The 25,964-nt window shown below is 50.5% G+C and overlaps 7 protein-coding genes across 7 annotated transcripts; 4 read left to right on the top strand and 3 right to left on the bottom strand.

Moving 5' to 3' along the window:
* Positions 1-1,554: 1,554 nt before the first annotated feature.
* ASPGLDRAFT_1439373 (uncharacterized protein) lies at positions 1,555-1,882 on the bottom strand. The gene has a single exon (XM_022541804.1). It carries the CDS (start codon positions 1,773-1,775, stop codon positions 1,599-1,601), a length of 177 nt encoding a protein of 58 aa, XP_022401972.1. The 5' UTR covers positions 1,776-1,882; the 3' UTR covers positions 1,555-1,598.
* Positions 1,883-2,859, top strand: ASPGLDRAFT_1515759 (uncharacterized protein). Its single transcript, XM_022542265.1, has one exon. It carries the CDS (start codon positions 1,991-1,993, stop codon positions 2,453-2,455), a length of 465 nt encoding a protein of 154 aa, XP_022401971.1. The 5' UTR covers positions 1,883-1,990; the 3' UTR covers positions 2,456-2,859.
* Positions 2,860-8,726: 5,867 nt separating this feature from the next.
* On the top strand, positions 8,727-13,583 carry ASPGLDRAFT_1439052 (uncharacterized protein). Its single transcript, XM_022541802.1, has 2 exons — positions 8,727-8,789; positions 8,845-13,583. Exon 2 carries the CDS (start codon positions 8,957-8,959, stop codon positions 13,436-13,438), a length of 4,482 nt encoding a protein of 1,493 aa, XP_022401970.1. The 5' UTR covers positions 8,727-8,789; positions 8,845-8,956; the 3' UTR covers positions 13,439-13,583.
* A 1,433-nt stretch (positions 13,584-15,016) lies between these two features.
* On the top strand, positions 15,017-18,765 carry ASPGLDRAFT_34902 (U2 snRNP complex subunit HSH155; the record flags this gene model as incomplete). The annotated part of the gene is made up of 2 exons (XM_022544481.1): positions 15,017-15,026; positions 15,092-18,765. The coding sequence occupies 2 exons, from the start codon at positions 15,017-15,019 to the stop codon at positions 18,763-18,765; spliced, it is 3,684 nt and encodes a 1,227-aa protein (XP_022401969.1).
* A 221-nt stretch (positions 18,766-18,986) lies between these two features.
* ASPGLDRAFT_66024 (Sec1 family protein) lies at positions 18,987-21,283 on the bottom strand (the record flags this gene model as incomplete). The annotated part of the gene is made up of 4 exons (XM_022548968.1): positions 18,987-20,483; positions 20,536-20,747; positions 20,945-21,140; positions 21,206-21,283. The coding sequence occupies 4 exons, from the start codon at positions 21,281-21,283 to the stop codon at positions 18,987-18,989; spliced, it is 1,983 nt and encodes a 660-aa protein (XP_022401968.1).
* A 352-nt stretch (positions 21,284-21,635) lies between these two features.
* On the top strand, positions 21,636-22,960 carry ASPGLDRAFT_73920 (putative plasma membrane SNARE protein (Sec9); the record flags this gene model as incomplete). Its single annotated transcript, XM_022549707.1, has 2 exons — positions 21,636-22,832; positions 22,891-22,960. The coding sequence occupies 2 exons, from the start codon at positions 21,636-21,638 to the stop codon at positions 22,948-22,950; spliced, it is 1,257 nt and encodes a 418-aa protein (XP_022401967.1). The 3' UTR covers positions 22,951-22,960.
* A 1,271-nt stretch (positions 22,961-24,231) lies between these two features.
* On the bottom strand, positions 24,232-25,429 carry ASPGLDRAFT_34899 (C2H2-type zinc finger protein; the record flags this gene model as incomplete). Its single annotated transcript, XM_022544480.1, has 3 exons — positions 24,232-24,347; positions 24,402-24,883; positions 24,939-25,429. The coding sequence occupies 3 exons, from the start codon at positions 25,427-25,429 to the stop codon at positions 24,232-24,234; spliced, it is 1,089 nt and encodes a 362-aa protein (XP_022401966.1).
* Between the last annotated feature and the right edge of the window lie 535 nt (positions 25,430-25,964).

The following is a 25,964-nucleotide window of genomic DNA, read 5'->3' as shown; positions in this document are numbered from 1 at the left end:
AGGGATCGTTCGCGGCAGATCACAGGGCCCACATATCCTGGTACAACATCCTACAGCCCCGAGTTAGAATTGCATTGTTCAGCACAATTTCCGGTTTCATCCAAATAACCAGGCGGCATACGAAAAACCGGACGACTTGGGCTGAAAGGAGCATTTCTACGACAAGGCAAGGAAGCACCCCCCAAAAGACAGGAACTCGAGTACGATATTGCTACGACCCAAGGACGTCCGACGTGGGTACCGTTTTTATGGTAAACGATACAATATACGTTCTATCTGGTCAGCCTTCAGTTCCCAATTCATTTCAAGCATGGGCGAAGACAGAACCAGATTATGGTGGTACCTAGATTGTCAATTATATAGTGCTTAGCCATCCGGAAAACTCTTCCTCTTCCGGATTCGCTCCTTATTCTCATCTTGTTAGATGGATAGATAGACCTCAATATAACGCTCGTTGCTATCATCTCCGTCTAGCCTCTTTAGGCATATTCCCATACGCTGACCCACCAGCGTCAACAAGCCCTTTTCGGCCGCCTGCTAACCGTCACATCGTTATATAAAGTAAAAGAGTCAAACTTCTATAAAATCTTAGTAACAATGACGGTTCTTTAATTAGAAAAGAGCTACTACTCGGACAGTTTATAGTAAGACAATCCCTTTATTGGTCATTCTATGTACAAATTCTCTGGTTTCAGTCTTGTTCTCCTTCGATCAACTCATTGGTTGTTTCTTATCTCGCTTATGGCGAAGAACCAGTAGTGCTTCCAGTGTTGGGAGCCAATATTAGCAGTGGTGGTTGGGAGATGGTAAATAAGCGGCGGCAAGGCTTCTTGACAGCCACATGCATGGTCTCCTTCCCGCGTCGTGGATCTGAAGCATTCTTACAATCTTCGGGCGTGATGCTCTCAGTTAGTGGGTAATTTTCTGCCTGTTGTTTTGATTGTGCTAGCTTTAAATATGCTTGCCAACTTTCAAGCAGACGCTTACCACTTCTTCAGCATGGGGGATCCAAGCAATGTCGGGGTGAGAGTTGTATGTAAAATATCATCCCTGCCCATTCCAACCTTTACTCTTTTTGAAAAATAAGACATATGCTCGACATTCGCAACCGGTATCAAGCCCATCCAGGTAAAGGTTATGAGCTGGCTCACTTGCTGTCCTCCATCTAATACCTTTGCTTTTTGTACCTAATCTTAGCCTGGCAGCTGAATTTCTATACTGCATTAATTGAATGTCTAGACACAGTTGCTCATGTCTATATTATTATTATTTAATCAAGTTTATTGTCCATATCTAGCCCTGTTCATGTCTATATAGTTCTATGGTTTATTTAATATAAGACTCTATTCTAATAAATTTTGTCGATGGCGGTCAATCAATGAAACGCGATAAATGAGAAAATGAGCTATATTGAGCTATGTAGGCAATTCGGGAAGCGAGCGCTCTACTGCCAGCTGGCTGTCCAACTAGCTTTTAAGCAGGAAAAAGGTGAAAAAGGAGCGGATATCTGAAAAGGAGAAATTTTCCAGGTGACTCGGCAATAAATAGCCGAATATAAAGAACCTAGGTTCTATCCCAAACAAAAATCGATACCCAATTTAGCTCCGAAATCCCAGCTTCTCCCATTTAGCCAACACTTTATTCTTCACCTCTTCCAGGAACGAACTCTCAAAATCAGCAGCTTCCCAGTTCTTTCCGGTGGTGTACTCGATAGGCATTAATGCATCCGATACCACTCTTCCCCCCTGACTCGGGGATCCATTGCCCTGGCCCATGTACGGGATTAAGAGGAATTCACGGACATCCTCTTTGATGATTGCCTTGACGATCGGGAGGCTCGTCTCGCCGAAGAAGAGCTTCGGAGCCAAGCCAAAGATGGCGAGATAACCCTCTTGCGTTGGGAGGTGGAAGAAATCAGACAGCAGCTCACTGAAGCAGCGAAGCTAAGTCTGAGCGTGATGCTTTTGGCAATCAGGTCGCTCGTCTTGTGATGAATGCTTCAATGGATGGTGGTCAGAACTCCCCGATGCCACCTGCCCGCAAGTCAGCCAAAATCCCCGACCCCCCGACGTTGACTGATGGAAAAGTACTTCGCTTTGAGGACTGGTTGTTGCTGATGAACCAGAACTTGGCTGCAAATGCGGACCACTTCGACACGCCTCAGCTCCGAATGGCATATGTTGCAAGCCGATGTGAATGTAAAGCCCATAAACACATCACTCCTCGCATGCGAGACGATGTGTTGAACCCGTACATCGATTCGAAGGATATGCTCGACCACCTGAAGACGATCTATAGCGACCTGAACCGTGTCGCCACTGTAAAGCATCAGTTCCGACAGCTCTACATAAAGATTGGTGACAAGTTTCACGACTCTCTGTCTGAGTTCCTGTACCTTGCTACTGAAGCGGTGTCGCGGAAGATGATTGGAAGGATGAACTCTACACCAAGTTGATAACCAGGCTTCAGGAGCTGTGCATCTCTGGCAGCATCAAGGATGGAACATTTCACGACTTCTCCAGTGCTGTGTCCCAGACTGCCAGCCGCTTGAAGGTCATCAACCACCGTAATCAGAAGAATCGGACTCTCAACTTTGCCTCAACCAGCGAAGATACGACCAAGGGAACCAATCGAGCGAGTGCAACCATCAAGAAAAAACCGTCTTCTCCTCCAAGCATCAGTCCGGTGGAATCTCGTACCGAAATCAACCGAGAGCGACTGATGAGGGAAGGGAAGTGCTTCCACTGCCAAGAACGTGGTCATCTTGCACGGGACTGTCCCACTAAATCAGCGCTCTCTAAGTTGAAGAACCTGGAGCAGAAAGCGGGTCCGGAGGGTGAGAACGACAGAGGTCAAGAGGCGGGAAAAGTCTAACCCAGGAGAAAGTCTCCGACCTGGGCTTGAAAAGTGTCGACCTTGGCGAGTTAGAATTTAGCCAACTGATCGGAGGACAAAGATTTAATGTAAATAGTCAGATAGCTTACAATGGAATCAGCATCCCCCTAACTACCTCAATCGACACTAGAGCAAATAGTTACCTTTTTATGGACACCAAGCGAGCGATAGAACTAGCGAAATTTTTCGAGATTCCCAACCGACGACTTGAAAGCCAGTGGGCACGAAAGGGTATGATAGACGCGCGGGAGCAGCAATCACCCATGCCATCATATGCCATCTGCTCATCGGTGGATGACGCTTCCTGAATCAACCCTTTCTGGTCACGGATTTGGGACAATATGACCTAATCATCGGAAGAAAATGGTTCGCAAGCCAGGATATTTGGTTGGATGTGAAGAATCGGAAGCTCGTCTGGCCAGAGCAGAGGAGCCTCATGGATCGTATCTAGAGCAAACAGTACACCGAAGCGCCAAAGCAAATCCTGTAGCGGTCTAAGCCGGATCCCATCCACCAAGTTGACATAGAGCGAAGAGACCAGCGGCTTGAGAAGAAAGTCCGAAGGGAGTGCTATCGAGTTCCTCGGAAGGAAGAAACAGACCGACGGCTGAATGTGGCCAAGATAAAGTACGTCCTGGTGAATGAAGAGAAACCACAAGCGAATGCCCACAGTCTACCAACCAATCAAACACGGCAAAGAAAGACGACATCCCAACAGGCGATTCAGATAGACATCGCGGGAATTGGAGCCGCACCTTTTCAACGTCATGTGAAGGAGAAAGATACTGAGGTCTTCATCACCATCCTGTCCGAGATTGACCGGATCATTGAAGAGAAGCGTGCTGACCACCGACGGAAAGAAGAGCACCACGAGCAGGGGTTGATTCAATAGCGACTATCCGAGCAGTACCAGGACTATGCAGACGTTTTCTCTAAAGCAGCCTCTGACGAGCTAAACCCCCGGACGAACGAATGATCATAAGATTGAGCTAGAAGAAGGGAAGGCTGCCGAGTCAACGGAGGGTTACAGCCCCTTGTATAAACAGACTTTAGAAGAGTTAGAGGCCGCTCGAGACTATATTGTGGACAACCTCAGTAAAGGGTTCATCGAGCCCAGCGCCGCTCCATTTGCCTCTCCCATCTTGATGGCATGGAAGCCTGGAGGTGGATTACGATTTTGTGTTGACTACCGGAAGTTGAATGCCATCACGAGGAAGGACCGGTATCCCATCCCCTTGGTAGATGAGCTAATGGAGAGAATTAGTGGTGCGAAAATCTTCACGAAGCTGGATATCCGGCAGGTGTTCCATCGAATTCGACTCAGCCCGGGACCTGAAGATTTCACGACCTTCCCAACATGGTACGGGACATACAAGTACCATGTGGTTCCCTTTGGACTCACCAACGGACCCGCCGCATTCCAACGCTTTGTCAATGATGCCCTCATGGGCTACTTGGACGATTTCGTCACTGCGTTTGTGGACGACCTGCTTATTATTCAAAAAAAAAAAATGCAACCGAGCATGAGATACATGTCAAAAAGGTACTGGAATGATTACGTGCGGCTGGACTCCAAGCCAGTATCAAGAAGTGCGAGTTCCACGTCACGAGGACGAAATATCTGGGCTTTATTTGACAACAGATGGCATTGAGGTCGACCCAGAGAAGACTGCAGTGATCCGCAACTGGGCAGTGCCAACTACTGTTCGGGGCAAACAGTCATTCCTGGGATTTTGCAACTCTTATCAACGATTTATCAAGGACTACAGCTGAATAGCGAGGTCGCTGAACAGACTGACGAAGAAGGATGTCCCCTTTACTTGGACAGAAGAGTGTCATCAGGCATTCGACGCACTGAAGAGACGTCTCACCAATGCTCCCATCCTGCGGCACTATCAACCAGACCTCGAGACGAAGCTAGAAGCCGACGTATCAGATAGAGTGGTAGCTGGGGTACTATCGCAGAAGCATGGAGACCTCTGACATCCGGTGGCTTACTACTCTAAGAGCATGTCCGATGCGGAACGCAACTATGAGATCCATGACAGGGAGATGTTGGCCATCATTTGTGCCTTGCAAGAACGGTGCGCTGAGCTAGAAGGACTACAACTACGAAACCGCTTCAGCATCTATACCGACAATCGTGCATTGGAGTACTTCATGACAACCCAAAAATTGAACGCCCGACAAGCCCGCTGGGCTGAATTCCTTTCTCGCTTCTACTTCCTAATTCGCTATCGACCAGGTCGGGAAAACACTCTGGCAGATGCTCTCAGTCGACCAATCACCGAAGTGCAGCGAAAGGATGAATATCGGCAGCAAACCCTGATGAAGCCTGAACCTGTTGAAAGGCCCACACAAAGCGAATCTGTCATCAGCGCTCTAAAACCGACAGTACGCGTGGTTGATCGTATACTCAGTGAGAACCGGAGCTCCGTCACAGCAGAGGATTATCGTGGGAAATCTCGAGAGGGATTAGAGGACTGGACACTACAGGATGGTCTACTGCTGAAAGGGGATAGATTGTTCGTCCCTGATGATGATCCGGAACTACGCACACGGCTTCTTGATGAAGTGCATGGACAGGTGTCAACGGCCCACCCCGGAAGGAATATGACCCAACGGCTCATCCAAGCACGATACTATTGGCCGGCATGGAGACAGGACGTTGAAAGGTACGTTAGGAACTGCACCAAGTGTCGAAGAGCTGAGAACCCCCGTGACCGGAACCCTGGTCTACTTCAACCCCTTCCCATCGCCGAACGGCCATGGCAGCACATTTCCATGGACTTCCGTTCATTCCCACATAAATAGAAGGGATATGATGCCGCCCTGGTGATTGTGGACCGATTCAGCAAGCGTCCCATCAGTATTCCCTGCCATAAGACCGCTACCTCACGTATGTTTACTGAACATGTCTATCGTTACTGAGGACTCCCAACCACTATAGTCTCTGACCGGGGTTCCCAGTTCATATCTGCTTTTTGGAAGGAGCTATGCCAGATTCTTGGTGTACAACTGAAGCTCTCAACGGCTAATCATGCTCAAACGGATGGACAGACAGAGATTGTGAACCAGCATATCATCAACCGACTACGGCCATTCATCGATCGACACCAGGATAATTGGTCGAAACTCTTGCCATTGATTGACTTTGCAGCCGCAACTCTCCCTTCAAAGTCAACGGACGCCTCATCTTTCCTCATTGACTGCGGGTACGAGCCCCGAGTCTCATTCGACTGGACGCCAATGGAGAGATCACTGCCTCGTGATGAGCAAATTAGTCGTCAGCAATCCCGGGATACTGCCAAGAAGATGGAGCATGTGTGGACCACTGTGTCGGAGCAGATACAGAGAACTCAGGAAAAACAGAGGGAAAAAGCAGATCGCCGGAGACGCCCCGTTGACTTTTGATGTGGGTGATAAAGTGTGGCTCCCCCTCCGTCACTACCGCACGGATCGTCCGAACAAGAAGTTGGACAGCCAGATGGCTGGACCCTTCTCTATCAGGGAGAAAGTTGGCAACTCGTACCGGCGACGCCAGGACATGTACCTTAAAAGGCCACGACGTTTTGTGGCCTTTCCGGCGTCACCCCGAGTTACTCCGTAGTATTGACAGCTATTCTCATAACTGTCAAAGCCAACATGTGACCAAAACATGACCAACGCCGGCTGAAGGCCACATTAGCACCAGCGCCGCCGGTTCCTGATCAGCTCCGATCTGCAGCACTGCCGACACGGACAGCCCGATCTCTTCGTTCACAAAGGAAGGCGTCTTGAATACGACGGAGTACTCCGTTTCCCACAGACCCAAAGCCAACAAACCAACACCAACATTACTCCGTACACAACAACCCATCAGTTTCAGAATTTCCAACGGAGGACCCGAAGCGACTCCATCCCAACAACTTAACCCCCCAGCGAGCGAGCGTTGTTAACCGCCGACTCCACCAGCAACAATCACAATCACAGGCAGCCGCTTTTGCTTTCGCTTCGCGCTGCGCTGCTTCACTGCATTTTCCCCTCTGGCGAATGAATCGCCATTTCCGCCCTGTCGCATTGTTTGCCCATCGTGGCCGTGTCAACTTAGTGGACTGACTCGTTTTCCAATCACCGCCCAAATTCGCCCTGTCGGGTTTACCCTGGGCTTTAGTGGCGGATCAGAAAATTGAAAAAAGCGGGGATCCACAGCTCGGCTCCAGTGTCTGGTCAGTCAGTTAGGACTCGAATTGCGCAAAGTACGGAGACGCCGCGCAGGATGCTTTTACTATGTACTCTGTATGTGTGTTCCGTACAAGGTACGGAGACATAAGACAAACGCAAAAAACGGCGCCCGTGAACAGACCCCGATTTGGCCCTGCGGATAGCGTTCCCCGGAACACGGTGGATCGGGGGGTTTCTGTGCAATCGGGGCTTTTGTTTGGGAAGTCAAGAATGGTAGGAATGGCTCGGATCGAACCTTCTCGCCCTCCATAAAGATATCAGGTTAAACGGACGGCAGAATGAAGGATGGGTTTGGATCTGAGCGCTTTCGGCCGGGTTTTGACAAATTTTGATATACGAAGTACGGAGTACGGGAGATACGGGATTGTCAAGGGATTTTAGGATGATCGTATTCGTCCTAGTGGAAAAAGCATCTACTCGGACCGTCTAGACAACTGCGAGGAAGATGAAGATTCAGGGAGTCCACAAAGAAATTTTCAAGATCCTTTTTTACGGTTCCGGGAATCATGTCCGATGCTGTGCAGAGTATATGATGCCCCGAAGTGACTGAAGAAGCTGTCACTGCCAAATAGTTGGCCAGCACAGCTAGACGTCTCGAGTCAGATGTGATGCTTTTTCTCCATGGGTTCACGGAGCTATGATAGGAAATGAATGCGATGAAGAACCTGTCCGTGCACGTGATCGGTCATCACGTGGGATGCGATATTTGGATGGCCATTACTCCGTGCGGAGTATTCAATTGAAGAGAACAAGAATAGCAGAATGACAAATATCAGATACTAGTACTATGGACAAGAAAAAGAGAAGGGACATACATGGACAAAGACCCGGCATTGGTGTCCGGATCCCCGATGTCGCTGGCATTCGACTCAAGACCCGACAAAGTACGGAATCTGACCGGCAAAAAGGACAAGGAAGACCAAAAAAGAAAAGTACATTTCTTTTTCTTGCAGACTATTTTTTGACTTTTCTTTTCCTGCTGCGGTTCTGGGCGAATGAGGGGGCTCATCACGGCGCTTTCTTTTTCAAAACCCGGCGATCGCACCGGAGTCAATTCAATCAGAGCAATCAAATCCCTTAGGAGACTCCCTTTCTCTGTCTTTTTTCTTCAAAATGGAGACAATCCTGAGCCTAATCGGACGTGACAGGAGGCGATGTTCTGCTTTTTTCCCCACGCGTTGTCCTTCAAAAGAAGCGCCTCGTGCTGTTGCCCGTGCTCTCGTGCTCTCGTGCTCTCTTGCTCTCTTTCTCTCTTGTTTTACTTGCTTACTTACTAGGCAACTGTCACTCTTTTCTTTCCTTTACTTTCTCTTTCTCTCGTTTTTACTTGTACGCGAGTCAACGTCGTTTGATTCTTTTTATATACTCTTGACGTGTTTGCGGATCGCCACAGTCACTGCCACAGCGTGTGGCGGAGTGGGTGCATACTAACCAACCCTCGTTGTCTTTATACGTCGTAGACCCTTTGGTCAGCTTGGGTTTGTTAAAGTTGGAGCTCACTATCTTTTGAGATATCGGGTTATTTAAAACCGTTTGAAAATCATTGATTGTGTCCACCGTTTGCCATACTATACCCTGTTATACCCCACAAGACACCCGTTGAAACCTCCCGGACCTCTCGTTATGATCGCCATCTGATATGGTATATGGACCTGAAATGACCCAAGAGTGTAAGTGGCAACTGTCACTCGTGATCCACAGAATGCGACACTGATCAAAAAGCAGAACCGTGATGAACACAAGACGGAATGATTCCAGATTCTGACCATCTTACACCCATTGGCACTTCTTTTCTTTCCGAATTGGAGCCTGGGATAAACCACACACTCGGACTGTCATGTTGTACAAGTCTGATGGCGGCCGGTTCAGGCCGCGGTATCTCATGTCTCAAACCCGAAACACATCTTCAGTGACAGATTCGACAAAGAAATCCGATGTCTCGCCTATTTCACCATCTTCCAGGTCGCAGGCGACAGCAAGACAGACTCAGGCAGATCATTCATCGAAAACGAAAAGGTCATCGCTTCTTTCCAATGCCGAAGAAGCCCGTCCAAACGTAGCATCCAGGCAAAGCAGGAGCGATGTCCGGCTATCACTGCTACCACGGCCAGCTGCCCAAAATCAGACCTCTAATGGCTCCCAGACTGCAAACCGGACTACGCAGTTAACCGTCAAGTTCGAGAAGCAGACGCCAGATGAAGATCAGCCGCGAAACATGCTCCGCAGAAAGGCCCCGACAATCGGGCAACCTAAGAAACCAAACGGCCAAGGGCCAGAGAAGCTACGCGTCGTTATCCCGAATAGCTCTCGCCCGGGTCAATTCATGAATGCGACTCCGCGTCTATCGGCTCAGGGAGATATGGCCAAGAACAGTCCTTCCTCGTCCATTCAGCAGAGTCATACCGTGAACAAAGATGCTGAGCCAGCGATTCAAGGCCCCAAAGAGCTGGCAAGTCTCAGGACAACGATTGACACACAGAATTTGCTTCCGCCTACGTTTGCATTGCATTCCGCGAGTAGTCTTTCCACAAAGTGCTCCGAGTCGCCGGGGATATGGAGTAGGGGCTCAACCCCAACTACTACGATATCCTCTTGTTCTCCGGGGGTCTTCTACTCCCCTAAGATCGGCCATTCGAGACATTTTAGTCCTTCCGAGACCAGACTTCCCGTATACTCACCGTTGACACAGATCTCCAGTCCGCTGAGCGAGTCGGACCGAAAATCGATTAGATCTCCCAGTTTGGACAAAGCAACGGCTTCGCTGGCTTCGCTTGTCAATTCGGAACAGGAGGAACCGCCAAGAAGCACGGATTCTCCAAGGTCGCATTTATCTCCCAAAAGTGCTCTGCCTCGAAGAACATCGGTTTATTCCAGTTTGCCGACACGAATGAAGGCGAATACCCCTCCTTCCGCACACAAGGACCAACAAGAATCCGAGAAAAACGTTGCGGAAACTTTGGGATCACCAACGGTACCGAACAAACTGAAGAATTCTGGGTCTGCGCCCTCCCGACCAACCAGAGACGGAACCGATCAATTAGAGTTGGAGCCATCGCCTGTGATCCGAAGCGATTTGCCTCCAAAAATAGTATCTAACCATAAGCGGCGGGAATCTGTGGAAAAGAACTCTACTTCAAAATCCTCAACACATTCTGCTACAGCCTCAACCGATTCGCTTAATACAAGAAGACAATCCCGAATCCCATCGCAGTCGACATCGCAGGCGATGTCGCAGAAGCCTCCACGAACATCATCGAAGGAACGATCGGAGAAACAAGATACGAAGAGCCCGACTACTCCATCATCCGCAACTACTAGGCGATTCGGTCTTTTCCCCAAGAAACCGAAACCGGAGAGCGACGCACAAGCCTCGGCGCAATACCGTCTACCTCGAAAAGGCCCGGCCGCGCGAACAGGCCACGAAGGGTATGGGAGATATGCCCAACGGGATCGGAGAATGAGCACTAGTAGCAACAGCAGTGCTACCAGAACGAGATCCACAAGCACCACTGAAAACACCCCCAAGCCTACCTCAAGTCGCAAGGAGAGCCTCAAGAACAGACCGGACCTGGAGATTGACGACTTTCTGCGGAATCGCTTGGAACCGGTTGTTATCAGTGGTGGTGGTGGTGGTGGTGGTATGGATGGAAGACCGTCATTGTTGCGGACACAGAGTGAACAGAGTGCTATGAGTGGTTGCAGTACGATATCTCCGTCGAATACCGCGCAAAACGTGCAGGGTGCATATTCAACTGCGTGCTCGACTGATTCTCTGGCTACTTTGTCAGCAACTGCGGGCGATCCGAGCATGAAACCGAGGACAAATTCCGAAGGTGGAGGCCAATCTGGTGCCCCAATTTCCAGACTAGGAGGCGCATTCCATCGTGCTGTAGCATCGCAACCGTCTTTCTCTCGAACTTCCAGCCAAGCTCGTTCAGAAAAACCACCGAACGCTCCACAGGAGAAGGGCAGAAAGAAGAGTTTCAGAAGTTTCTTCCAAAGGAGCCATTCCAAACCGCGCAAAAACTCGACTACTACTGAAGCACCTCCATCTTCCGCAGCTCAACTCCCCGCACAGGTCACTCCGGTATCAATCAACCGACCTGTTGCGCATTATGCTCTCCTCGATACCGACCCGGACTCTCTGGAAGATGTCATGCACGACATCGAGGACTCTCCACCAACAGACTACGATTATTCAGAACCCAGTCCACCGGTAGAAGTCCCGGATGCTCTGAAAATACGGAAATCGACGTTGTTACCCTCGCCTCCGAGATTGCAGACTGAACTTAATGCTGGTTGGCAGTCTCCGCCGAAGGTGTATATGAACAAAGGTCCTGCGCCGTGCAAACCTGGACCTAAGGAGAAACCAGTGGCCAGGCGCCCAAGTCGACTGGCATCTATTGGACGCATTCCGCAGGTGATTTCGAGAAAAGACAGACAGCATATACCAGCGGCGCAGTCGTTCTCGAGACCTTTCAGTATGGCTGAGGCGCCTTCTCTGGCAGCGCCTGTGTTGAGCAATGGCTTCCAGGTGCCAACATGCTCCGAGGAGATGGGAAGACGGCCTAGCGAACCAACTAGACTGGGTTTCGACCTTACCCAACCGTTTGGCGGCCCTACGTACGGGGACGTTCTGGATCTTATTTCTGGGCCCTACTCCAATAACGAGTTCCTTCGGTTTTCTCCTGACAAAAACTCGCCGCCGTCGTCGTTTGAATCTACTCCCGCAGTCACTGCTCCGGCTCCCCAACCTGGCAGTGATCTGACCGACGACGAAGTCTGGAAGGAATACGACGACCTTATCGACGATGTTCTGTCGCCGATCAGCCCGAAAACGACTCTGCCCGATTTTGCCACCTCCGATGCCGAGGAGAAGCTTGGACTTGCGGCTTTGGCTAACCAGACGCTGCAGAATGAGCTGGATGCTCCTCGTCTTTCGACTCTTTTTGAGCAACCGTCGATTACTTTAAACCGAGCGTCTCAATCCAGTGATGGTGGCTCCGTGCGGCTGCGCCGTTCTAGGATTGCTGCTGCATTGCGTTCTTCGTATACTCCCTCGTCTCAGCCGTCATACAGTGATTTGAATGCTGCACAAGAGGGAGCAGCAGAAAGCGAAAAGGACCGTCCGTCATCGCCTTTCTTCAAGCCCGTGGAAGAGCAGCAGAGCTTTCCCCTCTCCCCGCTAAATCCCTCTCAGAGCTTCGAAGCATGTCGACAACGTAACACCATCCTATTCGACATCGCAGAACGTGATCGTGAAGGCCCAACCGCGCAAACCAACATCCGCTCCGGTTCCCTCATGACAAGCCGCTGGCTATCCTTTGGACGAGTCCTGTTCAGCCCGGCTCACAACCACGTCAAGTCCGGTGAACAAGAGCGCATCCTTGTGATTGATGGATTAGGCAACGATGACTGGTCGTTCTACTGCGCGCTGACATATGCTAATGCCGATGTGTACAATCTCCACGTTGGTCCGACTCCGGCCGCGTCCTCGCATCCAGCTGCCTGGCAACCGCCTACGAACCACCATACCGTTTACCATGCGGATCTTGCAGACCGGTTCCCGTTTCCGATGGGCCACTTCGCAGCGACTGTTCTGCGGCTTCCGGCGGCTTGCTCGGAGAGTGTTCAAGATAATGTCGTTTCGGAATGCAAACGTGTGCTGCGGGCCGGTGGCTATATGGAAATGAGCATAATGGACCTCGACATGGTGAACATGGGCATTCGCACCAGAAAGGCCGTCCGCGGTCTCAAAGAGCGCACATACGTCGCCGATCCTAGCATCAGCCTCAAGCCAACTAGTGACAGCATCCAACGCCTACTCGGCCGCCACGCCTTCGACAACCTCCACCGATGCATGGTGCGCATCCCGGTAGCGGGAGTCATCACCCGCTCCTCCGCCTCGTCATCCTCTACCTCTTCCTCCTCCCTACACCCATCGATGTCCATCCCCGCCGCCACCCGCTCAGCCCCCTCCTTCGGACAGAGTCCTAATAACCCTTACACCACCAAACACAACAAACACGGCAAATCCCATTCCAACGACACCGACCTCTCCCTAGGCGACCTCCTATCCGACCCCGTCCCCTCCCCATCAAATGACGAATCCATTCGCAAAATCGTCGCCAAGGTCGGTCGCTGGTGGTACACACGGTGCTACGAGATCCCTGTCCTCCCGGATGGAGATGTTGATCTGCGGATTTGGAATGATAGGAAGGTGTTGAGGGAGTGTCAGAAGAAGGGGACGGGATTTCGGTTGTTGATTGCGCATGCGCAGAAGCCGAGTGAGGTTAACCGCAGGACAGCTAGCGTTTAGCTTGGTTTCTTTTTGGATCTTGGTTTTTATTTGGCATTTCCTGTTTCTGGGCTTCTTCTTTTGGTTGTTTTTCTCATGAGAAAGGGTTATGATTATGATGATGAGATATGGTTGGTTTTTTGAGATTTTTTTTTTCATTCTGTGAACGACCTGGTGTCGTTATTTGTTTTGATATCATGATTCTGGCCATAAATTATACTTAATAAAGGATACCATTTATACAATTATATCGGATTTATATTTACTCCTCAACTCCATCTTGTCCCACTCAATCAGTCCAGGGATCTCGTATGCTTCTAGTGCAGGGTTGTCTTCGAGTTCAGTCAACGACACTTTGGCCAAGTTCCTCGAGTCAAGTGCTGTTTGTGAGAGATCGAACAGGGATGCGGTTGATCCGCAGTATCCGCGTCCGTTTCACTTGCTGGTTCGTCCGGGGTAGGTTTGGGAACCCTTGGACGGCCAGAACGCTTTCCATCCTCGACGTACTCAGTCAAGATCCGATTATCAACATCTGGATTAAAACCACGGTCTCTCGCCTTTTTTTTTTTTTTTTTTTTTTTTTTTTTTTTCTCCCAGCGTCTGATTGTCTTGTGGCTCATGCCAGTGATGGTCTCGATTTCTTTGATATCAATACCGTATGAAAATAAGCTTAGAGCCTGGACGCGAACACCAACTGGGTGGTAGGATCCCTTCATCTTGCTGTGAGAAGAGAGCTAATAAATGCGATGGCTTCGATTTTTCGGGAGTTATTGGTGTTTATAGCGGAGGACGCTTCATGGTGGACACCACACGCAGCACTACTACCCAATCTGAACTGATTCCAACTACTTTCCAATATAATAGAACATTTTGATAGAGTCCCGTATGCTATTTGGAACAATTGTCTAACTAGTTAACTAACGTAATTCCCGAGCCAGTCGGCCACCTGCGTTTACCATATTAATCGGCACTTTTTATAACCTCAAAATCTCAACAACGAAGCATTTAGACGGTCCAAGTTTTAAGTTATACAGTATTATGGTACTATAGTTCTATATACTAAGCACAGAGCTTTCTAGAATAGGCACTTCTCAATGTAATATAAATTACAGCAGTATTTTTCGTATTTTTGGATAATCTAACATTTAGAACCAAAGAAAATATACAAAATGTTTAAAAATTGATATATTGCTTCTTACTGTCCATATATATACTACATACCTAGTATTACCCTCCTATATTCGTTGTTGGTGTATATATTTGAGCCTTGAAAAGTGCCGATTAATATGGTATACGCAGGTGGCCGACTGGCTCGGGAATTACGTTAGAGCGACGACTCGATGAGTAAGCAGTGCCACGGTTATCACGTGATATGAATATATCACGTGGGTCCCGCCGGTTTTTGCGCGCGACGTTCGACCACGGCATCCAAAGCATCCAAATCAACGCTCGATATTCCATCGCCGGTGAATCGCACCCTTGACTATTTTCCGAGTCGCCGTCCGTCGCGGTACCATATCCGAATGTAGCCCTGCTAACCCTGCTCGGGATTGCTTGTTTCTGTCTATCTCATCGTTGAGAATCTCCTAGCTGTCCATCATGTCTGACGGTAAGTCCCACCTTTCGTCCTCCGTCTATCCAATGTCCCCGATACATAGCTAATCACTCCTATAGCTGATTTCGAAGCCGTTCGGAAGCTCCAAGCTGAGCGGAACGCTGCAGCAGCTGGAAGTAAAGGTTCAAGGACCTTTGATCCGTCTAGCCAGCGCACTGACAACTCGACCAAGGCCTCCCTGAGTGAATCCTTCGACACGACGCTATACGATCGCGAAGGCGCCGACAGATATGCGGGATATAACACTTCGATTGCCATCGATGGCGATGACGAGGAAATGGAGGATGCTGACGCTGGTCACCGTTTGGTCGGACAATATACCGCTACCAAGGATCAGGTTGATGAAATGGCACATGGAAATGGAGTTGAAGAGGAGGATATACTTCTTGGGCGCGAGAAAGCGGCCAGGATTGCGGACCGAGAGACGGACTACCAGAAGCGCCGGTTCAACCGCGGACCTTTGACGCCTACGAGAGCCGATCCCTTCGCCGCCAACACTCATGCGAATGTTGAAGGAGACGGCCAGACTTATCGTGAAGTCATGGCTCTGCGTGAGCTTGAAAAAGAAGAAGAGCGTATCCAGAAGCTGATCGCAGAGAAGCAGGCCAATGGCGAAGACGGCGTCACAGAACACGAGGCTACCCTGACACTCGAGGATAAGGAAAATGCCGAAGCGGGCTCCACAGTCTCTGTCGCGTCTGGCCGTAAGCGCAAGCAACGATGGGATGTCACCACTGAGCCTACCGAATCTGAGCCTCAGGCTGCTCAACCCGAAGAAGAGGCCAAGCCGAAGAGATCACGCTGGGACCAGACGCCTGCCCCTGTTGCTCCAGGCGAGGAAGGTGCCAAGCGTCGGTCTAGGTGGGACCAAGCACCTGCACTTGGGGCAGCGACTCCTGTTGGTAACCAGGGTCTTGCAACCCCCATGCATCCTTCTCAAGCAGGTATGCCTTTGATGCCAACTAGCTTTGGAACTGATATCTCTGGTCGCAATGCTCCCTTATCGGACGAAGAGCTGGACTTGATGCTCCCATCCGAGGGCTATCAGATCCTCGAGCCTCCGCCGGGATACGCCCCCATTCGAACTCCTGCTCGCAAACTCATGGCTACTCCGGCTCCTGTCCCTGCCGCGGGCGGAGGGTTTATGATGCAAGAGCCCGAAAGTGCCCGTTCCCTTGGCAAGCAGCTGCCAACCGACATCCCTGGCGTTGGCGATCTCCAGTTCTTCAAGCCTGAGGATATGGCATACTTTGGCAAGCTGATGGAAGGAGGCGAAGAGAACACCATGTCCGTGGAGGAAATGAAAGAAAGGAAGATCATGAGATTGCTCTTGAAGGTCAAGAACGGCACACCACCGATGAGAAAGACTGCCCTGCGTCAATTGACAGACAATGCGCGGCAATTCGGTGCTGGTGCCTTGTTCAACCAGATTCTGCCATTACTCATGGAGAAATCGCTGGAGGATCAGGAGCGCCATTTGCTGGTCAAGGTCATTGACCGTGTGCTTTACAAGCTCGATGATCTCGTTCGCCCCTACGTTCACAAGATTCTCGTCGTTATTGAACCTTTGCTTATTGACCAAGACTACTATGCTCGTGTGGAAGGTCGGGAAATTATCTCCAACCTGGCCAAGGCAGCTGGTCTTGCTACCATGATCAGTACGATGCGTCCTGATATCGACCATGTCGATGAGTATGTCCGAAACACGACAGCTCGAGCGTTCGCCGTCGTCGCCTCCGCCCTTGGTATTCCAGCTCTTCTCCCATTCCTTCGGGCCGTGTGCCGCAGTAAGAAGTCCTGGCAAGCCAGACACACTGGTGTTAAGATCGTCCAACAGATTCCTATTCTCATGGGTTGCGCTATTCTGCCTCACCTTAAGGGTCTGGTGGACTGCATTTCTGACAATCTAAGCGATGAGCAGGCCAAGGTTCGGACTGTTACAGCGTTGGCTGTGGCTGCGTTGGCCGAAGCCGCGAACCCGTACGGTATTGAGAGTTTCGATGAAATCCTCAACCCTCTTTGGACGGGAGCGCGGAAACAGCGTGGCAAGGGTCTTGCTGCATTCCTCAAGGCTGTTGGATACATCATTCCTCTGATGGATGAAGAATATGCCAACTACTATACTAGCCAGATTATGGAGATCCTGCTTCGAGAATTCTCGTCTCCAGATGAAGAAATGAAGAAGGTCGTCTTGAAGGTTGTGTCGCAATGCGCGAGCACTGACGGTGTAACAGCCGGCTACCTGAAGGAACACGTCTTGACCGACTTCTTCAAGAGCTTCTGGGTGAGGAGAATGGCGTTGGACCGGAGGAACTACCGCCAGGTGGTTGACACCACCGTCGATCTGGGACAAAAGGTCGGCGTTGGTGAGATTCTGGAGCGGATTGTGAACAACCTGAAGGATGAGAGTGAACCGTACCGCAAGATGACCGTGGAAACCACGGAGAAGCTGGTAGCGTCCCTTGGTGCGGCAGATATCTCGGAACGGTTGGAAGAACGACTGATCGACGGTGTCCTCTACGCCTTCCAAGAACAAAGTATCGAAGATATTGTGATTCTCAACGGTTTCGGTACAGTTGTGAACGCGCTCGGCACCCGGTGCAAGCCTTATCTCCCACAGATCGTCAGTACTATTTTGTGGAGACTGAACAACAAGTCCGCTACTGTTCGTCAACAAGCGGCAGACCTCATTTCGCGCATTGCGATGGTTATGAGGCAGTGTGGAGAGGATCAGCTCATGGGTAAACTGGGTATTGTGCTCTACGAATATCTGGGTGAAGAATATCCCGAGGTTCTTGGTTCCATCCTTGGTGCTCTTCGATCCATTGTCACCGTCGTCGGTATCAACCAGATGCAACCACCGATCCGTGACCTGCTGCCTCGTCTGACCCCCATTCTCCGTAACCGACACGAGAAGGTGCAAGAAAACACCATTGATCTCGTCGGTCGTATTGCCGACCGTGGTCCGGAAGCCGTCAACGCCCGTGAATGGATGCGTATCTGTTTCGAGCTGCTGGACATGTTGAAGGCCCACAAGAAGGGCATCCGTCGTGCAGCTAACAACACATTCGGTTTCATCGCCAAGGCCATCGGTCCTCAAGATGTCCTCGCGACACTACTCAACAACCTGCGTGTGCAAGAACGTCAGTCGCGTGTATGTACCGCCGTCGCCATCGGTATCGTCGCCGAAACCTGTGCCCCCTTCACCGTCCTCCCAGCGCTCATGAACGAATACCGCGTCCCCGAACTAAACGTCCAAAACGGTGTCCTGAAAGCCATGTCCTTCCTCTTTGAATACATCGGCGAAATGGCCAAAGACTACGTCTACGCCGTCACCCCGCTCATCGAAGACGCCCTCATCGACCGTGACCAAGTCCACCGTCAAACGGCCGCCAGCGTCGTCAAGCACATCGCTCTGGGCGTTGTCGGTCTCGGCTGCGAAGACGCAATGGTCCACCTCCTCAACCTTGTCTTCCCTAACATCTTCGAAACGAGTCCCCACGTCATCGACCGGGTTATCGAGGCCATCGACGCTATCCGCATGGCTGTTGGTAGCGGTGTGGTAATGAACTACGTATGGGCTGGTTTATTCCACCCTGCACGGAAAGTGCGGACGCCGTACTGGAGACTATACAATGATGCTTATGTGCAGAGTGCGGACTCAATGGTGCCGTATTATCCTACTTTGGATGATGATGGGTTGGACAGGGCGGAGTTGATGATTATTGTTTAAAGGGGATGAGCGTTCTTGTTCTTGTGTCGTTATATTTGTGTTATATTGCCGTTCATATCTGGGTTTGTTCTTTTCATTTCCTCTTTCTCTTCTAATCATTCTTGGTGTTGAAGGACTGGCGTGTGTACTTATACCAGAATCAAAATAGCAATTATTTTCGTTCCGAGTTTTTTTTTTTTTTTATTATGTTAGTACATCTCAGTAAATCTTAAACAAATCTACTATTCCTCCTTCGCAAACCCACCCTTAGCAATGGCAGCATCCATCATCCGATCCCCATTGACAAGCCCCGTGGTACAAATAACAATCTTCCTCCTAAGCGCCTCCTGCGACGCGATGAACCGTAACGCCGCAATCTCCGTAAACGTAATCCCGCCCAAAAAGTACACATACACGGTCTTGATCGCGTTATTACCGCTGATTGTCTGTCGCGCCCGAACAGCCTTGTCGTCTCCCTTCTGCACAATGCTGAATGTTGCCCCGCGGGCGCTCTTGACGACGTCTTCGAACCCGAGCCACCCGGGAGATGTTGTGCTGGCGGCGTTTGTGTTTGTGGAGGCAGGTGCTGAACCACCCTTGGTCAGGGCGAGGATGTACGGTTTCTGCAAGACGCATTGGACCAGTCGGATGCTGAGGGGTGCGAAGCCGCTGTAGACGTAGGAGATATCTTCAGGTTCCTTCTCGCTGACTTCCTCGATGACGAGGCGGAGGTTCTTGCGGAGATAGCTGTAGTTAGTCTTGAGGCCAGCCTGCGCGACGCCGGTGGTAGGAAGGAGCATGGTCGTTGCGGAAGAGCGCGGCTGCAGAAGCTCCATCTTCTCCAAAGCATCGAAGGTGAGTAGATGCTGGTACCCGTATGCCTGCACGACCTGCTTCTTAAAGTTTTCGAGATCTCGCGCACGAAGACCCCCAGACATGCAGGACTCCAGACAAAGTAGACGAAGGACGGTCTTCAGCGGTGCATCTCGAGCGATGAGCTCTTCGATGGAGTCGTGTTGGTAGGTTGCATCAGCGCCTGCGGCGTTGTTCTGCTGGACTTCTAGGACTTTGCGGAATATGTCTGAGCGGGTGACTCGCATGATTTCCTCTGCGAGGTTGGTGTGTACTCGGAGGCTCTGGTGTTCTAGCTGGTATGTGGGGAGCTTGTTCACGAACTCGCGGAGCTGTGTGGTGGTTTTGGCTGTGTGGCGGCTTTCGTAGTCGCTTTCTAGACGCCGGGCCACTTTGTTTAGGATGTCGCCTACTATAGCGAAGTTTGCGTCACGAAGTTGACTAAAGAGCTGGTCGGAGTCGTCTAGTTGGATCTTGCGCTTCTGGCCTTGTTTTGAGGTCTGTTGTTGAGGGGCTTTGGAGGATTCCTGGGCAGCGCCTGGCCCGACAATGGTGGTATCGACATCTGCTTGGTTATGCTTTATACCGACAGTTTCGTCGATCAATCCCTCGTAGGTTAGTTGAGTAAGCAGAGCAGTGCCAAAATCTACTTCACGGTCGATAATGATCAAACTCTCCGTGCTGGCACTGGGCAGGAGCCCCCTCGCAGGAAGACCATTGAGGCCTGAGCTTTCTTCGGCATCGAGCTCCCTTCTCATCCGTAATAGTAGATCTGCCAACCGTCGGGCATTGTCACCCTTTCCAATTATCCGTGGGAAATAACCATGTCTCTGTTGGATATCCATGAGAGCCTTTGCGGACTGGAAAATACACCCGGGATCTTTATTCTGCGGGAATCAATACAAAAAGCTCCTCCATACGGATGGCATCACTTCTTACCAAGTAGAGATCACCAAAGGAACTGTCCAACTCCAAGGACAGAACATCCTCCTCCAGAGGCATGAAATACAACGGGAACTCGGAGATGTTCACATCCCCGATGATACCAGCCTCCTCGAGAATGGAGTTGCTTACGAGGGTCCGCCTAGGAACCCAGAAGATGAAGAACTCATGCTCCACATTTCCGTTCCTTTGCAAGCGCTTGATTTGCTCTGCAAGGAAGAATAAAATGTCAGCTCATTCTGATAGCATTCAATCGACTTGATAACAAAAGAGTGCCAGATAATTGAGCTTGTTTCGATATAGGGATCTTTTTGACTGATTACGTAGAGTAGGAAGTATCTGCGTAATCTACTGATTGTCCCATCGTCTACGATAAAATGCAAGAATGAAAGTAATAAGCACATACCTGCCACCGTCCGCACGTGGCGCGCCTTTTCAGCATGAACTAGAAATATAACATTGCGCTGCGACGAGTCCACATTGGCATTTTCCAGCAGGAAGACTCGGTCTACGCCATACTCCTGGAGCAGCGAGAACTTGACAAAAAGTCCGACCGGACCAGCCAGATCTTGGCTTATGACCACATTTTTCTTACCGCGGACCTGCAGCGATGTTCAGCCAACAGGGACGATGACAGATGACAGGTAACCCAGGAGCCTTAACTCACGCCTTCCAGGAGAGCCAATAGGTCCTTGCGAGCCTTGTCCCTGAAGTAGTCCGCATCAGACGCTGGATTTGGCGCCATGGATGTGCATTGCTCGCTGGGAGTTGTTGAATTGGAAGAAGTTGTCAATATGAGGACGAAAAAGTGAAATAAAAACAGCAAAGAGGTTGATGATTACATAAGGAGACTAGCCGCATTAGGTTAGCTTCACAAAGCCTCTCTGAGCCACGTATTGGTATTGTCACATACCTGTGGATACAGCGATAAACCCCAAATGTGGCCGTATTGGTAATACCATGGTCGCCATCATGTCTTACCTCTCCTGAACGACCATCTTTTCCATATCCTGTCATCATTTTTCTCGTTTCTCGTCTTTGTCGTGCGACTCTCAATCCGCCTATACAATCTGATTTCTATCACATTTGCACACAAAATGGGCCTTTTCAAGAAATCCGACGATGGCGACGACTCCAACCGCCGTGCCCTCTTCGGCCGCAAGAACAAAAGCCCAGCGCCAACAAACCCCTACGCCAAACCCATCCCAACAAACGCCTACACCAAAGCCAAGATCGAAGCCGGCGTGGCTCCCCTCCCCGCCGGTGAACTACCACTCGCCGGAGGCAAAACCCCCGCCGCGACCGCAACCGCACCCATCGCAGCCCCCGCCGGTCCTCCTGCTGGAGGATACGCACCGAACAAATATGGCAATCAGGGCGGATACGGAACAGATCGATTCGGCGGCGGTGGTGGTGGTGGTGCCGCCGCTACACGCTCTGGAGGCTACGGAGGTCTAGGCAGTGACCCCAACGACCCCGGCGATGCCAGTCGAGACGCACTCTTCGGAGGAGCAAGAGATCGAGTACAGCAGCAGCAACCCGGCGCTCCCCCGCCATACGAGGAAGGAAATGCCGCAGGAGCTGCATACGGGGGAGGCTACGGCGGCGGCAGCAATGATTACAACAACGTGTACCAAGAGCGCCAGCTCACCGCAGAGGAAGAAGAAGAGGAAGAAATCCAAGCCATCAAGCAGGAGATGCGCTTCGTCAAGCAAGGCGATGTAGCATCGACCCGCAATGCCCTCCGGGTCGCCGCGCAGGCCGAAGAAACCGGCCGTGAAACCCTCGCCCGTCTAGGCGCGCAGGGAGAAACCATCCACGACACAGAGCGCAACCTCGACCTCGCCACGATCGAGGGCCGCGTTGCGCAAGATAAAGCCCGTGAGCTCAAAACGCTCAACAAGAGCATGTTCCATGTCCACGTCGCCAACCCTTTCACTGCTTCGCGCCGCCGCCGCGAGCGCGAGGACCTCGTCCTCAACACCCACCGCCAGGACCGCGACACCCGCGAGGGTACTCGTAGTGAGGCGTTCCAGGCTAACCAGCGCATGGACCGCACTTTCCGTGAAATCGACAAGGAGGGCAAGCGGCCGGCCGGTAAGGCGCGTGCCAACGTCACAGAGCGCGCGAAGTACCAATTCGAAGCGGACAGCGAGGACGAGGGGATGGAAGATGAAATCGAGCAGAACTTGGACCTGTTACACGGCGCTGCGGGTCGAATGAACGGCCTCGCCCGCGCGACGGGTCGTGAGATCAATGAACAGAATAGACACCTGGAGCGGATTGCTGGAAAGGTATGCCTTCTCCCTGTCCCCTATAGTCATATTTGTATACATACTAACAATCATCCAGAGCGACTTCGTCGACGACCAACTGGCCATGAACAGAGACAAACTGGACCGGATTCGTTAATCAATCCCAGCATCAACATCGCATCACCCCCTCTCAACTATACAATCTCAATTGTTTCCTTACTGTATCCACTTACTACTCTTACATACGCTTATTACACGCCAACTCGACTGCCTGGTGCCGTTGAGCTTTAATAATCACCATCATCTTTTGCTGTCCTTTCGCTTGCTATTCCAGAACAAAGATCAGATTAGATCACTTTTTCGGCGTTATACTGTACTTGTACATTCCGTGCCTGCTTGTGTTATTCAATCGTCCCAAACAATCACTAATAATCAATCATAATACTCGCTACACACTGCTAAGCTGCTTATCTATCTCCCACATACGCATGCACGCTGTATGCTGTATGCTGTATGCTGTACTAAAACGCATACATCTGCAAACCCCTCATAACCAATCTGACACATCGAAACACAAGCCCCAAATGCCAGGACGCGTGGAGGTTTCAAATCCCAAATCCAACTCCATCTCCAACGGGACGGGGTCCAGTTGCCTGCTCGTTAGTACCTGCGGGTGCTGTGCTGTCAAATCCCTTGCGCGTTTCAGGTGTGTTTCTGCTAGGGGTCGATCAAACAATCATTCTAGTGGATCATTCTACAACGGTGGATGGAATATTACTTTAATTATACGGGTCAATCAGTTGTAGGCACACAGTCCATGTATTAGACAATATGTATATATAAGAAAATAAGCGACTGACAAATCCCCTTATGTCATGTCATGGTCACAAAGAAAAATTTGAGAAAAGAATGCCTGCTGCAAACTTTTTCCGGGGCACGGACTCGCGGAAAAAAGAAAAGGAGAACATAAGACAAAAAAAAAAGACACAACCCAGTTGGTATCTTGGCGAATCATCATGCAAACAGATCAACAAAATAAAAAGAAACCCAACTCCGACGGTCTAGCGAGGGAATAATAACCAATAAAAAACCAGGTATCCATCTGAAAACAAAAAACAAACCACCGGCACCTCTATGGTCGTAACAAAACAGGACATCACAAGTAAATCATCCCGACCCTGGAACCAGCCTTGTACATGACATCGAAAATCAAAGGCAATTAAGACGTAAGATGAGAAGAAAATAAACGTCCGGGTATCAATTCCCTGTCAATGGACAGAGACAAAAAATCGAAAAGAAATGACGAGAAAAAAAAATATAAAAAATAAACGAAGGGAAGAAAGTGTTGTACAAGGCCATGCAACACCGGCCAAAGCCACACGCGGTCTCAAACGTCGGCTGACAGGGCGGGGGGGTTGGAAGGGAGTAAACAAATGTTTTACTCTTCGTCACCGGATGGGCCTTCTTTATCTCCCTTGTGGACCTTCTTGTGTCGGCGCAGGTTTGAGACGACGGAAAAGTGTCGCCCACAGCCTTCAACGTCGCAAGCAAAGGCTAATTGGAGTCAGCATTGGCCGAAAATTGATAGTCAGGGGCAATCAAACTTACGCTTCTCGCCAGTGTGACTGTACATGTGTGTTTGTAACGAAGAAGGACGCGTAAAGCGCTTGTCACACACCTTGCACTTGTGCTTCTTTTGGGTGTTGGACGGCATCTTGGAGCTGAACTGGCTCATCATGGACTGGGGGCCAGGGGGAGCGGCACCGCTCAGCAATGTGGAAGGACGGGGGAGAGTGCGGGAGGAGATGCCATTGTCGTAGGAGTCAGAGGTAGAGCTGTAATCGGTGACGGAGGAGTCCACGGACGCCACAGAGGCGCTGTAGTAGGGGTAGTTGCCGCCAGAGGAGATGGACGAGCCGGAAGAGTTGGCGGAGGGGAAACCGTACGAGTCGCCCGAGCCCCTGGAGTTGCGAGGACCGTAGATGTTGCGGGGAGTGAGATCCTGGCTGAGAGCGACCATGCCGCGACTGGCATCCAAAGCATCGCCAAAAGTGGGAGCGGGGTGTTGCGATTGACCAACGCGCGAGTCACTATTCGCGAATTAGTTTGCATTCATCACTGGGAAAGCGAGGAAGATGCACTTACGCATGAGATATCCGGCGATCCTGGTGGTGAAGCGGCGGAGCATAACTGAGCGGCGCATAGCTGGCGGGGGCAAAGCTGCTCATGGAGGAAGCGGTGGTGTATGTTGGGGGGTGCTCAAACGAGGTGCGCGGCATCTCGTGCGGCATACTCATAATCTCGGGGGCTGGGGGATAGCTGGGCGCAGCAGTTGTGGTGGTGGCCGGGGTCGAGTAACTGGCCGAAGCAGGACCCGAGACCAACGAGGGCGCGGACACGGGGATATTCGCGGCGGAATAGGGCATGGACAAAGGCGAGGGACGGTTGTTGACATCCTCCTGCTTGATGGGGTTGAGAGGGGCGTAGACGGGGGCATTGGAGTGGGAAGATGAGTGCGCAGCAGCCCAGGGATCGGTGAATTGAGGAGGATTGGGATGAGGGAGGCCATGATGGTAGACAGAATCAAAGGCCATTCCGCCGTATGGGCGGTTCTGGTTCTCAAGGACCATCGTCATAGTAGTATGTTGTGTGGAAGTGTAAGTTAGGTATGCAGAGATGTTTGGAGAGGTTGAAAGTAGAGATGATCAGGTCGAAGAGGAAAGGATGAGAGAGTGATTGACAGAGATATAAGAGAACAGAGTAAGAAGAAGAAGAGTGAAAACATCTGGGGAAGGGGATCGGCGAAGCTTATGAACCGCCCCAGGGACGAAGGGAAGTGACGCTGCGGATCTTGCCCCTTTACAGTAACTATACCACCTGCTATACTATGTTATATATCGTTGAATAGCGGTTTTCTTGTAGATTCTACTCTCATCTCTCTATATCTATATACATTGTATATATTCTCTTTGTTCTCTCTATACATCTCTATACAACACGAGGCAAAACCTCCGGGATCGGACAAAAATACGCTGTACGTAATCCTGTAATATTCTTAGCTTCTTGGGACGGGAAGTATTTTATTTTATTTTTTTTTTAATTTTCCTCAGAAAAAAAAAAAAAAAAAAGAGGGGCCATAGAGAAAAAGATGCTCAGGTACGTCAGAAAAAA

Source organism: Aspergillus glaucus (assembly GCF_001890805.1).
Source record: "Aspergillus glaucus CBS 516.65 unplaced genomic scaffold ASPGLscaffold_8, whole genome shotgun sequence".
NCBI lineage: Eukaryota > Fungi > Ascomycota > Eurotiomycetes > Eurotiales > Aspergillaceae > Aspergillus > Aspergillus glaucus.
This window is presented reverse-complemented; position numbering and strand designations above follow the sequence as displayed.